A 12,979-nucleotide genomic window follows, 5' to 3' on the forward strand; every position below is an offset into this window, starting at 1 on the left:
GAGCTGGACCACCCACGTCCGAGGTTGCGCTTGGCAGGAGGCCTCTCCCAGGGCCACCAAGCATCCCCCACGCGTGGCAACTGGCTTCCTCCAGAGAGGGCTGTCCCAGAGCGGGGACGGAGTGAAAGCGGTGGTGAATTTTATATCCTGGGCTTAAGGTGTCACACTGTCAAGTCCAGCGCGTCCTGGGGTCACGCGTTCAGCCCACGCGTGCAGGGGGAGGGACTGCAGGAGGCGTGACTACCAGGACGAGGAAGCCCTGGTGCCAGCGTGGAGGCAGCTGCCCCCCGGGGTCAGAGCAGCGAATCGGGTTCCTACCCGCTGAGGAGGGACCTGTCGAAACCGCCACCCCGTCCACGAGGAAGGCCCAAGGGGAAGGCAGCATCCTTTACCCGATGTCCCCTGAACCCCACAAGCCTGAAGCCCCAGGGACACAAGGGCGGTGGTTTGTTCCAAGCCGCACATCTGGTTACAGGTCTGAAGGGATTCTTTGGAGAGAAAGGCACCGTGGGCGACGTCGGCTTCCCGGGGATCACAGGCCTGGCGGGAGTCCAAGGCCCTCCTGGACTTAAAGGGCAAACAGGTAACACCCGCGGTCCGTGCACCTCCGGTGCACCCCCGCCCCCACAGCACAAGGGCCCAGAGCAGGGCGGTCAGTTTCGCTCATCTGCCTGCCTCCCATGGTCACACCCGGAGGCTTCTCCCCACCTGCAGTCCCTTCCCTCCGCTCTGCCCTCGGGACAAAACCAGCCTGGCCACAGGGCCACCTGGCACTGATGGCCCTGCCTGTGTGGCCGGCCGGCCCGCTCCGTAAACGTTTAGACGGTTCCTGTGCCGGGTCCCCTGCACACACGTGAACCGCGGAGTCCGTGGAACATCCGGGCAGAGTCGGTGACCTCTCTGCTCTCTCCTGCTGCCGTTCGCTCGCTGTTGCCCGGGACCCTTGAAGGCAGAGGGGCTGATCCCAGAGGCGTCCCTGGGTCCCCCCGAGACCTCTGTGCAGATGATGGGCTGAGATACAAACACACAAGCTGCCCCCTGCTGAACCGGAACATGGGGGCGCAAGGCCACGTGCGTTCCCAGCTGGGAGGGACATTGGCCCCTCCCTCAGGCAGCGGCCTCTGGGCGCCTGTGTCCCCCTTAAAGATGTGTTTGTCCCCCAGGCTTTCCGGGACTGACAGGCCTGCAGGGGCCTCAGGGAGACCCAGGCCGGGCCGGAGTGCCGGGCGCCAAAGGAGAACTCGGCTGGCCAGGGAATGTGGGCTTACCAGGTGAGAGCTTCCCCTTTGCAGACACGGAGCAATGCCAGCCTGCGCGGAGGTGTTTATGCCCCAGAACGCTGAACAAAAACCTACCAGGAGCGCCACTCTCAGTCAGCACTCGGGCAGTGCGGGGGACACAGAGGGACAGACGAAGGGTACCCAGCCAGAGGCCTGGTGCCGCTCCTGGGGCTTGGGGGCAACATGGCCCGGCCTGGACAGGCCTGGTCAGGGGACAGGCCTTTGGCTGCTCTCTGGCCCAGAACTGGGGGGGCTCCCCTGACGCCACACCCACTGCCCACATCACAGGAAGACCTGCCGCCTATTGCCCGTGTCCTACTCTAGAAAAGCTGATCCTCGGAAATGCAGGGGGCGTGGAAACGATGCCAGGCTGGTGGTGCCAAGCTCCATTTTTACACACCAGATATATACAGTGACTCATGAGTCCGGAAGAGAAACACACCACTGCCTGGTCCCCTCCTGGCTGGAGCGCGTCGGTCGGCAGAGAGTGTCCGTCAGAAGGGTTTACGTTGGTTCTCCCGGATGACGTAGATGCGACCGACTTAGTTCGCAGCGTTGGCTGAGCTAGTTCCTGTTTGCCCGGCTTTTAAACGCACTGATGGGCAGCCCTCCCCCCACCAACGAAAGCATCTGATTAGCGTAAGGGTCTCTGCTCTCCTGGGAAATAACTTTGAGGAACCCCCACAGGTCTGCCCGGCATCCGAGGCATCAGCGGATTACACGGCTTGCCAGGCACCAAAGGCTTCCCAGGATCCCCAGGTAGGGGGGTGGGCCCGGCCCAGTAGGCGGGAGGGCGGGTCATCCGGACGTGGAAGGAGGGTGGGGTGGGGAGGGGCTCAGAGAAAATATGCTTTAACAAAAGAAAAAAACCGCCCGTAGTTCTGTCGCTGCTGTTAGAATATTCTTTTTTTTTTGTCTTTTTGCCTTTTCCTGAGCTGCTCCCGTGGCATATGGAGGTTCCCAGGCTAGGGGTCTAAGCAGAGCTGTAGACACTGGCCTACGCCAGAGCCACAGCAACGCGGGATCCGAGCCGCATCTGCAACCTACGCCACAGCTCACAGCAACGCCGGATCCTTAACCCACTGAGTAAGGCCACGGGTCGAACCCGCAACCTCATGGTTCCTAGTCGGATTCCTTAACCACTGAGCCACAAAGGGAACTCCTGTTAGAATATTCTTTACAGATGTGTTAGGTGATCAAATGTTCGTCTGTCCACAGGTAAGTTTGCACGTGTGAATCATATGCAAATTCATGCACTCGTGCTTCAGTTAAGTTTAATTCGAGTTTAAACTGTCAGGTTATGTTGCTTGTTCCTGGCAGTGTTTTGAGCCCCTGATGTGTGAGCAGGACAGGTTACCGCATTTCCCTCTGAACCTGACTCTGACCCCAGGGGGTGGGAGGGGCAGCAGGCGCCCAGTGGGGAGCCCAGGACCACCCGGGGCCAGGAGTCTGGCCTTTTCTGGGGGGCCTTGGGGTTCTGGGGCACCAAGGCCACCCAGGGAGCCAGAGCCTCCTCGGCTGCTGTCCGGTTCTCTGTTTTGGGATCTCCGAGAGGGCGCCGCTGGCCTGCGGCTCGAGGAGATGAGCTCCACATGGTTGAAGGCGCTGATCCCGCTTGTCCACCCGCTGCAGGTGCAGACGTCCACGGAGACCCCGGCTTCCCGGGGCCTGCCGGGGACAGGGGTGACCCAGGAGAGGCCAACACCCTTCCAGGCCCCGCCGGAGCCCCAGGACAGAAAGGGGAGCGCGGAGCCCCAGGTGAGGACCCACCTTGGGTGACAAGCCAGGCTCGGTCCCCAGCACCGACCCATCAGGGCTGCTGTTCAGGAAGGAAGCTCACATTTCGTCAGTTTTCTCTGTGAGGCGTGTCACAGCCTTCCCGCAACGCCAGGCAGCACTTCAGCAGGATGCCTGGGGGCCAATCTAAACAGTGAAACCGCCCACGAAAAGCTCAAAAATGCAGAAAACGGGGCCCTGCGTAGCCGCAAGCCCCCTCGCTGATACCGAGCTGGGACCTGCTCGACCCGCCCTGCCAAGAGCCCCAGCGTGGACGCGGGGTCAGCGGGACGCTTAGGGAGGAGGCAGAAGGCTGCGGCCAGATCTGAGAGTGAGCACAGGCTCTGCCGGGACACTGGACACCGGCTGGGAGCCAGGATCCTGGGGGCGGCCAGGGGGAGGGTCAAGACCATCAGTGCGTCCACAAGCCTCCTCCGGCCGCTACGGAGCCTTCCGTCACAGGTGCGCCCTGAGCCAGCAGGGCCGAGCTCTCGGGGGACGCCCTCGGGGCGGGGCCAGGTGTCATCCACAGGTAGCCCCACCCGTGTCCCTGGGCAGGTGGCCTGTCAGTGAGGACATCCCAGCGGAGGCGGGTCGGCGGGCCCTCCAGGCCACGGGAGGGGGCTGCCGGGAGTGGGGAGGGCGTGGCCCCTGCGGCGGGTCCCTGCCGTCCCCGTGGTCCCCATCAGTGATGGCTCTGCTCCTGGACAGGTGACGGCCCAGAGAGCAAGCAGGAGGTGACACAGGTGCTGATATTAACCAACTTCTGTCTCCCTCCCAAGGGGAACGAGGCCCTGTCGGGAATCCCGGACTTCAGGGCTTTCCAGGCATCACCCCCCCCTCCAACGTCTCTGGGTTACCTGGTGACACAGGGGCTCCCGGGATATTCGGCCCGGAAGGTAAGCAGGGCTCACGTTTGAGCATGTTGGAGCTTCTGGGGACAGGAGCTGGCCATGGCCTGATTGCTTTGGGGGAACTCCTTCCTTCCCCCCTGGGGACGTGACACTGAGCCGAATAAGCCAGCCGTGAAAGGACAAATCCCGCCTGATCCCGCTGCTAGGAGGTCCCTAGAGAAGTCGCGTCCATGGAGAAGGAAGTGGAAGACGGACCAGGGCTGGAGGAGGGCGGGTGTGGGGTTTAAGGGGACAGGGCTTCAGCCGAGGATGACAAAGTTCAAAGAAGGATGGTGGGGCAGTCGCGCAACCACGCCGATGTACTTAAAGCCCTGGAACCGCGCGCTCAGAAGGGTTGAGATGGTAGATCTCATATGACGTCCTTGTCACCACGATAAAAACCAAAGGTGCCCAGTGTCACCAGCCTGCCAGGCCCGCCCCCAGCGGTGACCTTGCCTCTGGCCTCCTGGCGGTGACGGTGTCCCGCTCCTCTCTGTGTCCACGCCCACAGGTTACCGAGGCCCCCCGGGGCCGCCAGGGCCTGCTGCTCTTCCCGGAAGCAAAGGAGATGAGGGGCTGCCAGGCGTCCCCGGAAACCCAGGGGGCAAGGGCTGGGTCGGGGACCCAGGGCCCCAGGGCCGACCCGGCGTGTTCGGGCTCCCGGGAGAAAAAGGTAACAGCCGGGGCCTGTGGGGAGGCCCCTCTGGGGGAGGCTGGGGGCTGGTCAGCGACGGCAGGGCCCCCACCCAGCCACACGTGCGCTCATGTCCTGCTCGTCCTGAAGGGCCCAGAGGAGAGCAAGGATTCATGGGAAACACGGGTGCCACCGGGAGTGTCGGGGACCGAGGCCCCAAGGGACCCAAAGGAGATCGAGGACTCCCAGGTGAGTCTCAGGGAACCTCTGAGGTCCTGTCAGGGGACGTGGTGACAGGGGTGTTGGGAGGGCAGTGCTGGGTGATCTGGGGTATGCCCCCACCTGTCCCAGCTCTGGAGCCCAGGCCGGTTCGTGAAGGCTCCACGGTCGGTTCAGGGTTCCTGGAGCCAACTCAGCAGGAGAGCCACAGGCTTCTCCCGCGTCACCTGGCCTCTCTTTTCCCTCCCAGGTCCCCCCGGTGCTGTGGGGGCCCCAGGGATTATAGGGATCCCCCAGAGGATTGCCGTCCAGCGGGGGCCGGTGGGCCCGCAGGGGAGGAGAGGCCCCCCGGGGGCACAGGGGGAGATGGGGCCGCAGGGCCCCCCCGGAGAGCCAGGTAGGAGCCCTGTGCAGGAAGGGGGGGCACGGGGGCAGAGTTCTTCCCTTTTTGGGAACACGGGGGCAAGATCCTTCCCTGCTTGCTTTGCTTCCACTTTGTCCTCCCGCTGAAAAGCACTGGCCAAGCATGGGTGATGGAGGGCCGTGGTCTTCCCGGGGGGCTCATGCGTGTCTCGGCGGCTATGCAGGTTTCCGAGGGGCGCCTGGCAAGGCAGGGCCCCAGGGAAGAGGCGGTGTGTCAGCCGTGCCCGGATTCCGAGGGGACCAGGGGCCCGTAGGGCAGCAGGGGCCTGTGGGCCAGGAAGGTGAGTGATGGGTGAGGACAGGTGGGGGCAGGGAGGGCTGAGAAATGGACCGTGGGTGCGGGAGGGGTCAGACAGCCTGAGATGCGAGGCTGCACCCCCCCCCACCCTGCTCCGCTCCCCTAGCCTGGCTCCTGGGTGCCTGCATACCACCTATGCCCACCCTGTGAGCCCTGCACAGGGTCCCCAGGACAGACTGGCTGCTCCCCTTCCTCTGAGATGCCTGCAGGTGCCCCAGAGCTGGGGGCGGGGGACATATCTCCAGAGACAGGATTCCTGAAACTCTTGAAGGCCGGGGGGGGACAGTGAGCTGACAGTAACCGATTCCATTCCAACAGCTACTGTAAGGTCTTATGTTCTTGATTTCTTCAAGTGACTTGCACATGTGCAGGATGGGATCGACCAGAAATAATAGCAATTCATGCAAAAAAAAAGAAAAGAAAAAGGTTGGGGATTTGTTGTGACTCACCTGCGCTCAGTGTGAGCCAGTGGTGTGAGTACAGCGCTGACCGCAGGGCCGGCCACACCGCTGGCGTCCAGATCGTGGGAAGCGCCAACCGATGCCTCGCGAGGCCCTGACCACGGCCAGGAGGGCATGCGGCCTGGGGGGTGCTCCCTGAGACACACGTGCGGTGGGGGGCATCCAGGCCTGGGGACCAAGACACCAGGTGGCAGGGACGTCCCACGAGAAGGGCAAGCTCGGCTGGAGGCCTGCTGTCCCGCTGGGGGCAGATGAGCTGTTCTGCGTCGGGGGCAGAATCGGGCCCCTGGGTGGAGGTCTGGCGGGGGGAGGGGGGTGTTTCCAACCCTGGGAATGCCCAAGGGTGCAACCCGCCCCTCCTTGAAGCATCTGCAGGGGCCTGGGTGAAGGAGGCCAGGCGGGGCTGGACAGAGAGACTTCTGTGACCCCAAACCCCCAGCCGCTTAGTCCTGCCCCTTGCTCGGGCCCATCCCTGTCGTTGTCCCATGTAAGGAACATGGGGACAGGGTGGGGTGGGGCAGGTCCTCCCAGGAGGCTCCTGGTCCCAAGGGGCAGAGCCACCCAGAGCATGGCCTTGGGGAGAAGGCAAACACCACAGGCACGCCGGCCCTGCCCGCGGGATGAGCTGAAAGCGGCCGCACTCTCTCTGGCCCTAGGTGAGCCAGGCCGCCCCGGGAGCCCCGGCCTGCCCGGCATGCCCGGCCGCAGCGTCAGCATCGGCTACCTGCTGGTGAAGCACAGCCAGACGGACCAGGAGCCCATGTGCCCCGTGGGCATGAACAAGCTCTGGAGTGGATACAGCCTGCTGTACTTTGAGGGCCAAGAGAAGGCCCACAACCAGGACCTGGGTAGGTGCCCCCCAAGCCCGCCAGCCCCACTGTAGGTCAGGACCCGAGGCCGCAGGGAGGGCCTCGAGTCCTCAGCTGGCACCCAGGTGCCCCGGCCTGGGGTCAGGATGTGGCCCCGACCCCTGGAGGCTGCCAGCGGCTTCGCCACCTTGCTTTCCACTCCACATTCCCTGAGCGGTCAGACCAGGGCCGGGAAGGGCTGGGAGTCACTTCGACCCCGAAAAGTGCTATGGGCGTGTGCTGGTATTTACCCAGGGGCCTGGTCACCGAGAGGAGTTAAAAAGCCCGCTGAACACAGAGTACGCTGAAGGCGGGGGCGTGTGGGGAGGGTGCCCGTGAGCAAGATGGGGACAGAGGTGGAGGAGCAGGGGCGTGTGGGGAGGGTGCCCGTGAGCAGGATGGGGACAGGTGGGGAGCAGGGGCATGTGGGGAGGGTGCCCGCGTGCGTGCTGGGAAGCATCTGGCTAAACCAGCTGGTTTGTGCCCCGTGGTGTCCAGATAAGATATAAGTGGGACAAAGCCAACAAGAACACGGTTTGAAAGAGCATGGACAGGGCCGCCCGGCAGCCTCTGAGGGCAGAGCCCGCACCTGCTCTCCGCTCACAGGCAGTGAGTGTGAAGGGGCCCGGTCGGTGAAATGACTTGTGCTGGCCCTTGGCAGAAACCGCAGCGTGGTCTGGGCGTGGGAGGTGCCAGGGGCCTGGCTCAAACCCTCGCTGGGGATGCCATCGCCGAGCTGGTGCTTTCGGATCCCCACGGGGCCTCCCCCTGGGTGCAATTCTGCAAAGCCACACCCTGGCCCCAGGGGCGCGGGAGCCCTGGAAGGGCAGGGCTGAAGTGCCGGCAGGGTCGGCCCCAGACCAACCACACTGGGAAGCCCATGCATGGCTGAGCCCCGCCAGGTGACCACCAGGGCCTGGCCTGACCTGGGGCCTCCAGAGCCTGGCAGGGCCTGGAGGAGGGTCTCCCGCCTGCTCACCCGTGCCCCCCCCACCAGGGCTGGCAGGCTCCTGCCTGGCACGGTTCAGCACCATGCCCTTCCTGTACTGTAACCCCGGCGACATCTGCCACTACGCCAGCCGCAATGACAAGTCCTACTGGCTCTCCACCACCGCCCCGCTGCCCATGATGCCCGTGGCCGAGGAGGAGATCAGGCCCTACATCAGCCGCTGCTCTGTGTGCGAGGCCCCGGCCGTGGCCATTGCTGTCCACAGTCAAGACGTGTCCATCCCCCACTGCCCGGCTGGGTGGCGGAGTCTGTGGATCGGATATTCCTTCCTCATGGTAAGTGGCGCTGGCCTGTTCGCTCAGAGCCGGGAACCAGGTGGAGACTGAATTCGAGCCCCAGTCACGTCACGGCCCTCATGAGAATAACTGGGGCAGTTGTGCAGGCTGCACACTGAACAAGGGCACCTGGCCCCAGGGATGAGTGAGGGTGGGAATACAGCCTGCACTTTGCTGTGCGAGCCACGGTAGGCCTCGGGCTGCCCCCACTCAGAGGGGACCCGTTCATTTGACCCCAGGCCTTTGCACAGCCATAATTAGGATAATTTGGCTCCCATGATAGCGCCCCATAGAGTTTTCCTGTGGCTCCACCATCATGGGGAGAAGGGCAAGCCCAGAGGGGAGAGGAGCTTGTCCTGAATGATATTTATTATGACTCTTGTCACTCCCACCACAGTAACGGGAAGCCCAATGTGTTAAATATTCATAAACTGGAGTTTATGTGGCTCGTGGGTTAAGAGCCCATCATGGTATTGGTGAGCACGCAGGTTCAATCCCTGGCCTTGATCAGTGGGTTAAGGATCCAGAGTTGCTGCAAGTCGCAGCGCAGGTCACACACACGGCTCAGATCTGGCGTGGCTGTGGCTGTGGTGTCGGCCGGCAGCTGCAGCTCCGATTCAGCCCCTAGCCTGCGAACTTCATATGCCTCGGTGCGGCTCTAAAAAAGCAAAACTAATAACAACAATAATAACAATTGGGAGTTCTTAGCGACCAGCGGTTAAGGACCTGGCAGTGTCTCTGCTGTGGCTCAGGTTCACTCCCTGGCCCGGGAACTTGTGCATATGCCGAGGGAGCCGCCAAAGAATAATCACAATCGTAATAATAATGATGACGACCTCCCACCCCCCTTTCCCTTCATAACCTTCGGCAGAGGAAGAGGCGCTTGCTTTGGCGCCTCATTTTACTTCGCCGCAGATGCTGACCCGCACGTCGATTTCCTTTGCTAATGGGCTTCGTACCGCGGTAGTTGCTTTACCGTCGTGTTAGCCTGGCCCATGGCGCAGGGACTCACACGCCAGTGCGCGTGCTCGGCCGCATCCGTCCATCACGGGACAGCGCGTGGCCTTCCCCGCGCGCTGCGGGAGGATCGTGTTGCTCTGTTTTTCCTTTACCACAAAAGTTAACACGGTGGCCTCCCTTCTGCCCGTCTCCCCCTCCGCACAGCACACTGCCGCGGGCGACGAAGGTGGCGGCCAGTCGCTGGTGTCGCCGGGCAGCTGCCTGGAGGACTTCCGCGCCACGCCGTTCATCGAGTGCAACGGGGCGCGGGGCACCTGCCACTACTACGCCAACAAGTACAGCTTCTGGCTGACCACCATCCCCGAGCAGAGCTTCCAGAGCTCGCCCTCGGCCGACACGCTCAAGGCCGGCCTCATCCGCACGCACATCAGCCGCTGCCAGGTGTGCATGAAGAACCTGTGACCCGCCCGGGCCGGGGCCGCCCCGCCGGACCCGCCTCTGCAGGCGGCGTGCAGCCGGAGGGCCACTTTGGTGCTTGTTCTTACCTTATTACCTCAGTGCCCGCCCAAAGTTGACGTCATTTTTTTTCTTTAAAAAACACCAAAAAAATAAAGTTCCCAAAGGACTTCAGCACCAGCACTGGGACCGCACAGCCCTCGCCGTCCCCAGGTCTCCGACCCCCCAGAACGGACAGCTAGTGACCCTCCCCTCGGGCCGACTAGGCTCCACCTCACTCAGCGTAGCTCCCTTCTTACTGCACACCTTCAGCCGCCGCTGATAACCCACTTACTCAACTCACTTAATGGAGTGGTATAGACAGATGAAGCCGTGCAGCCCGAGGGCCCCTGAACCCTCCCACTGTTCCCGCCCGAGGGCCCCCTGGGGTGGGGCCCCGCCCTGCTCTCCAAGCCGCCACGGTGCCAGCACTGTCTTCTCCCAACACCGGTGACAGGAGGGACCCTCGTTCCCTCAGGAAGGCCGACTGCCTTTTCTTTTAAAAGCCTCTGGTGTTTGCCACCAGCTCGTGTCCTTTCCTCCAGCCACCGGGCTGGGCAAAGACCTTCTCCGCCTGCTGTCAGCCAAGCATCGTGTCGGCAGAGCTTGGGGGGATGGGGCGGGGGATGTGTTCTTCCCCCCGCCCAGGCTGTCTGCACACGTGCCCCCTGTTCTCCGTGGCGAATTGTACTATGACCACTCCAGCCTCTGTAGCGACCCCGGAAAATAAAAGTTGGTCTTGAACCTTTTTATACCCCAGCGTGTGGCCTACTTCTGTTCTCGAGCCCGTGGAGCACAACATCTGCCGTGACCCCGAGTCGGCCCTGTGCCCAGCTCACCGCGCTGCTCTGTTCTCGCTCCGTTTCAGCAGAGACCGAACCGGCCCCGGGGTGCTGCTACTCCCTTGTCAGGGTTTACAGCGCGTCGATGTCACAGAAAACACTGCCAGCATCACGCTCGGGAATTGGGAGGATGGGCACCTCCCAACCCACTTCCAAGGCATTCCCCCAGCCCCAGCGTAACATCCCAGATCAAATCCCCGTGTTTCCAGAAAGAGTCCCCAAGATGTGTTTCCTGCTTCGTCTCCTCTGGAACCTGGCAGACCCTTAGGCACCCATCACAGAATTGATTTTTACCCTTTAAAATTAAATTTAGGAGTTCCCTGGCGGCCTAGAGGTTAAAGACCCAGCATGATCACTGCTGTGGCTTGGGTTCAATCCCTGGCCCTGGAATTTCTACATGTCATGGGTGCAGCCCAAAAAAAATTCATTTGGAAACTATTAAACTTCTCAAGTTTCCGTTGTGGCTCAGTGGGTTAAGAACCTGACTAGTATCCGAGAATGCGGGTTTAATCCCTGGCCTTGTTCCGTGGGTTAAGGATCCAGCATTGCCACAAGCTGTGGTGTAGGTCGCAGACATGGCTAGGATCCTTCGTTACTGTGGCTGTGGTGTAGGCTGGCAGCTGCAGCTCTGATTCAACCCCTAGCCCAGAAGCTTCCATGTGCTGCAGGTGCGGCCCTAAAAAGACCAAAAAAAAAAAAAATTCACGGAGTATTCCACCTGATAATGTTATTGGAAATAGATTAGCACCTGCCTGGCTTGCATTCGCCCAGCAGAGGCCTGAGACAGGGACTCCGCACGTGAGGGGATGTGACTCCAGGCGATGGAACGGGCCCGGGCTCAGTGACCGAGGGGGCTCTGGACATAGGAGGCACCTCATTGGGAAGACAACTGCCATGGAGGGGCCAGGGCTGAGTGGGCTTCTGGCGCCCCAGGTAGAGGGAGCAGGGAACCAGTGAAGCTGATGCAAGGCTATACCTGGACACAGCTTGTTCCCATGGCAACAGCTGTAGCTAAGCTGGGGCCCAGAGGCTGGGGCCAAGGCCTGAAAAATGCCCAGCACAGGAAGCTTGTGGGGCAGTGGTTTTTCCAGACCTGCCCCCATCACAGGGGGAGTCGTGACATTTGTCACAGTCCTGAAGACTCCTGTTCCACCCAGTTCAGCTTTTTTTTTTTAATCAAATGAAAGATTCTTCAAATTCTACGGTGTCTTACAATGTTCAGAAGTTTCATACCCGTGATTTCACACGGTTTAGCTCCGATGCCTCTGCGCGGGCCACACATCAGAGGCAGGTGTCCCGCATTCATCACTCAGCGGTACCAGACCTCACACCTGAAATCCATGAGGTGCAAAGACCAAGACCGAGGTCTCGCTTCGTAGTTGGACTCCAAGATGTAGACGTAAAGTGTAAACCAGATGCGAACAAGTAAAATCCAAAGCCCAGGACCCCACACAAGGAAACGGGTGAAGGTCCCTCGTCTGGGATCAAACAACAAAGCTTCCGAACCTGGAAAACTCAAACCCTGCCCTGAGCGGACTCCCACACGTTGCATGAAATTTTTCTGGTGTAGTTTCTCAAGGCCAAGAAAAACCATCCCCCTCGAAAACTAAGGGTACCTGAATGGCTCCGTCTGTCCCCCGCTTTCCACAGAGTGGGTGCCCTGCAGTGAGAATCATGACTTCCTAAGGTGGCTTCCCACCCCCGTGGTCCAGACGATGCCAGGATCCAGTTAGACCAGAGGAGGTGCCCCTGGAGCATCCCGGCTGGTTGGAGAGGCACCAAGAAAGACACACAAGTGCTGGGGGGCTGCTCCAGCCTTCACGCTGCCTGAGGAGGCGCGTCTGGAGGACTGGGGGTGGGGCAGGTCAGCACGCTTCCTCCAAGCCCCCACCCCAGTCTAATCAGGAGAAAATAATAGACGCGTCCTAATCAAGGGACACCTTACAGAGCTCCCTGGTGGCCTAGCGGTTAAGGGTGGGGCATTGTCACTGCCATGGCATGGGTCCATCCCTGGCCCAGGAATGTCCACATGCCATGGGCATGGTCAGAAAAAGAACATCTGCCTGGAACCCTCAAAGCCGCCCAGGTCACCCCAACAAGGGGACTCCGAGAGGCTGCCAGAGCCCCGGGACCCTGAGAGGGCGAGAGCACTGAGCGTCACGTGGTGTCCAGATGGGACCTGACAGAGAGGTGACACTAAGGGAATCTAAAGAAATCGTGGACACAGCAGGAAAAAGAAAGGACAGTGGGTGTTCTAGGAGTTTGATGGACCCGGACGTGTCATCGCGCCAAATCCACGTCTGGTGCAACGTCGGGAGCGTCTCACCTGCCACCTGAGACCGCTGCTCGCCTCCGCCAGCCTCCTTCGTCCCATCGCCCAGAGCGGGTTCCTGGTTCTCCCAGCGCCGCCCCAGAGTGACCAGTCCCCACGTGGGGCCGCTGGCCCGCTGTCCTCCTACCAGGCTCAAAACCCGCCGGCTGCTCGGCCGCGTCACTGCCCCTAAACAGCACGAGCACGTGTGCCCGCAGAGTGGCCGACCCGAGTCCCTGAGAAGGATCACCCTCC

At 61.6% G+C, this 12,979-nt stretch overlaps 1 protein-coding gene across 2 annotated transcripts in view; it reads left to right on the top strand.

The window, feature by feature from the left end:
- The window catches only part of COL4A2 (collagen type IV alpha 2 chain), a 178,229-nt gene that overhangs the window by 153,492 nt on the left and 11,758 nt on the right, over positions 1-12,979 (top strand). The window contains exons 37-48 of one of the 2 annotated variants that reach the window (XM_047755980.1): positions 476-583; positions 1,164-1,271; positions 1,968-2,039; positions 2,913-3,038; positions 3,839-3,955; positions 4,461-4,622; positions 4,734-4,832; positions 5,053-5,199; positions 5,390-5,506; positions 6,641-6,832; positions 7,830-8,116; positions 9,281-10,325. In XM_047755980.1, coding sequence (XP_047611936.1) covers positions 476-583; positions 1,164-1,271; positions 1,968-2,039; positions 2,913-3,038; positions 3,839-3,955; positions 4,461-4,622; positions 4,734-4,832; positions 5,053-5,199; positions 5,390-5,506; positions 6,641-6,832; positions 7,830-8,116; positions 9,281-9,538 — 1,793 coding nt within the window. In that variant the 3' untranslated portion in view covers positions 9,539-10,325. Of the gene's footprint in view, positions 1-475; positions 584-1,163; positions 1,272-1,967; positions 2,040-2,912; positions 3,039-3,838; positions 3,956-4,460; positions 4,623-4,733; positions 4,833-5,052; positions 5,200-5,389; positions 5,507-6,640; positions 6,833-7,829; positions 8,117-9,280; positions 10,326-12,979 lie in introns of those variants that run through there. The other variant, XM_047755981.1, reaches the window with a different exon arrangement.

Source organism: Phacochoerus africanus, chromosome 13, assembly GCF_016906955.1.
Source record: "Phacochoerus africanus isolate WHEZ1 chromosome 13, ROS_Pafr_v1, whole genome shotgun sequence".
In the NCBI taxonomy this organism is placed as follows: domain Eukaryota; kingdom Metazoa; phylum Chordata; class Mammalia; order Artiodactyla; family Suidae; genus Phacochoerus; species Phacochoerus africanus.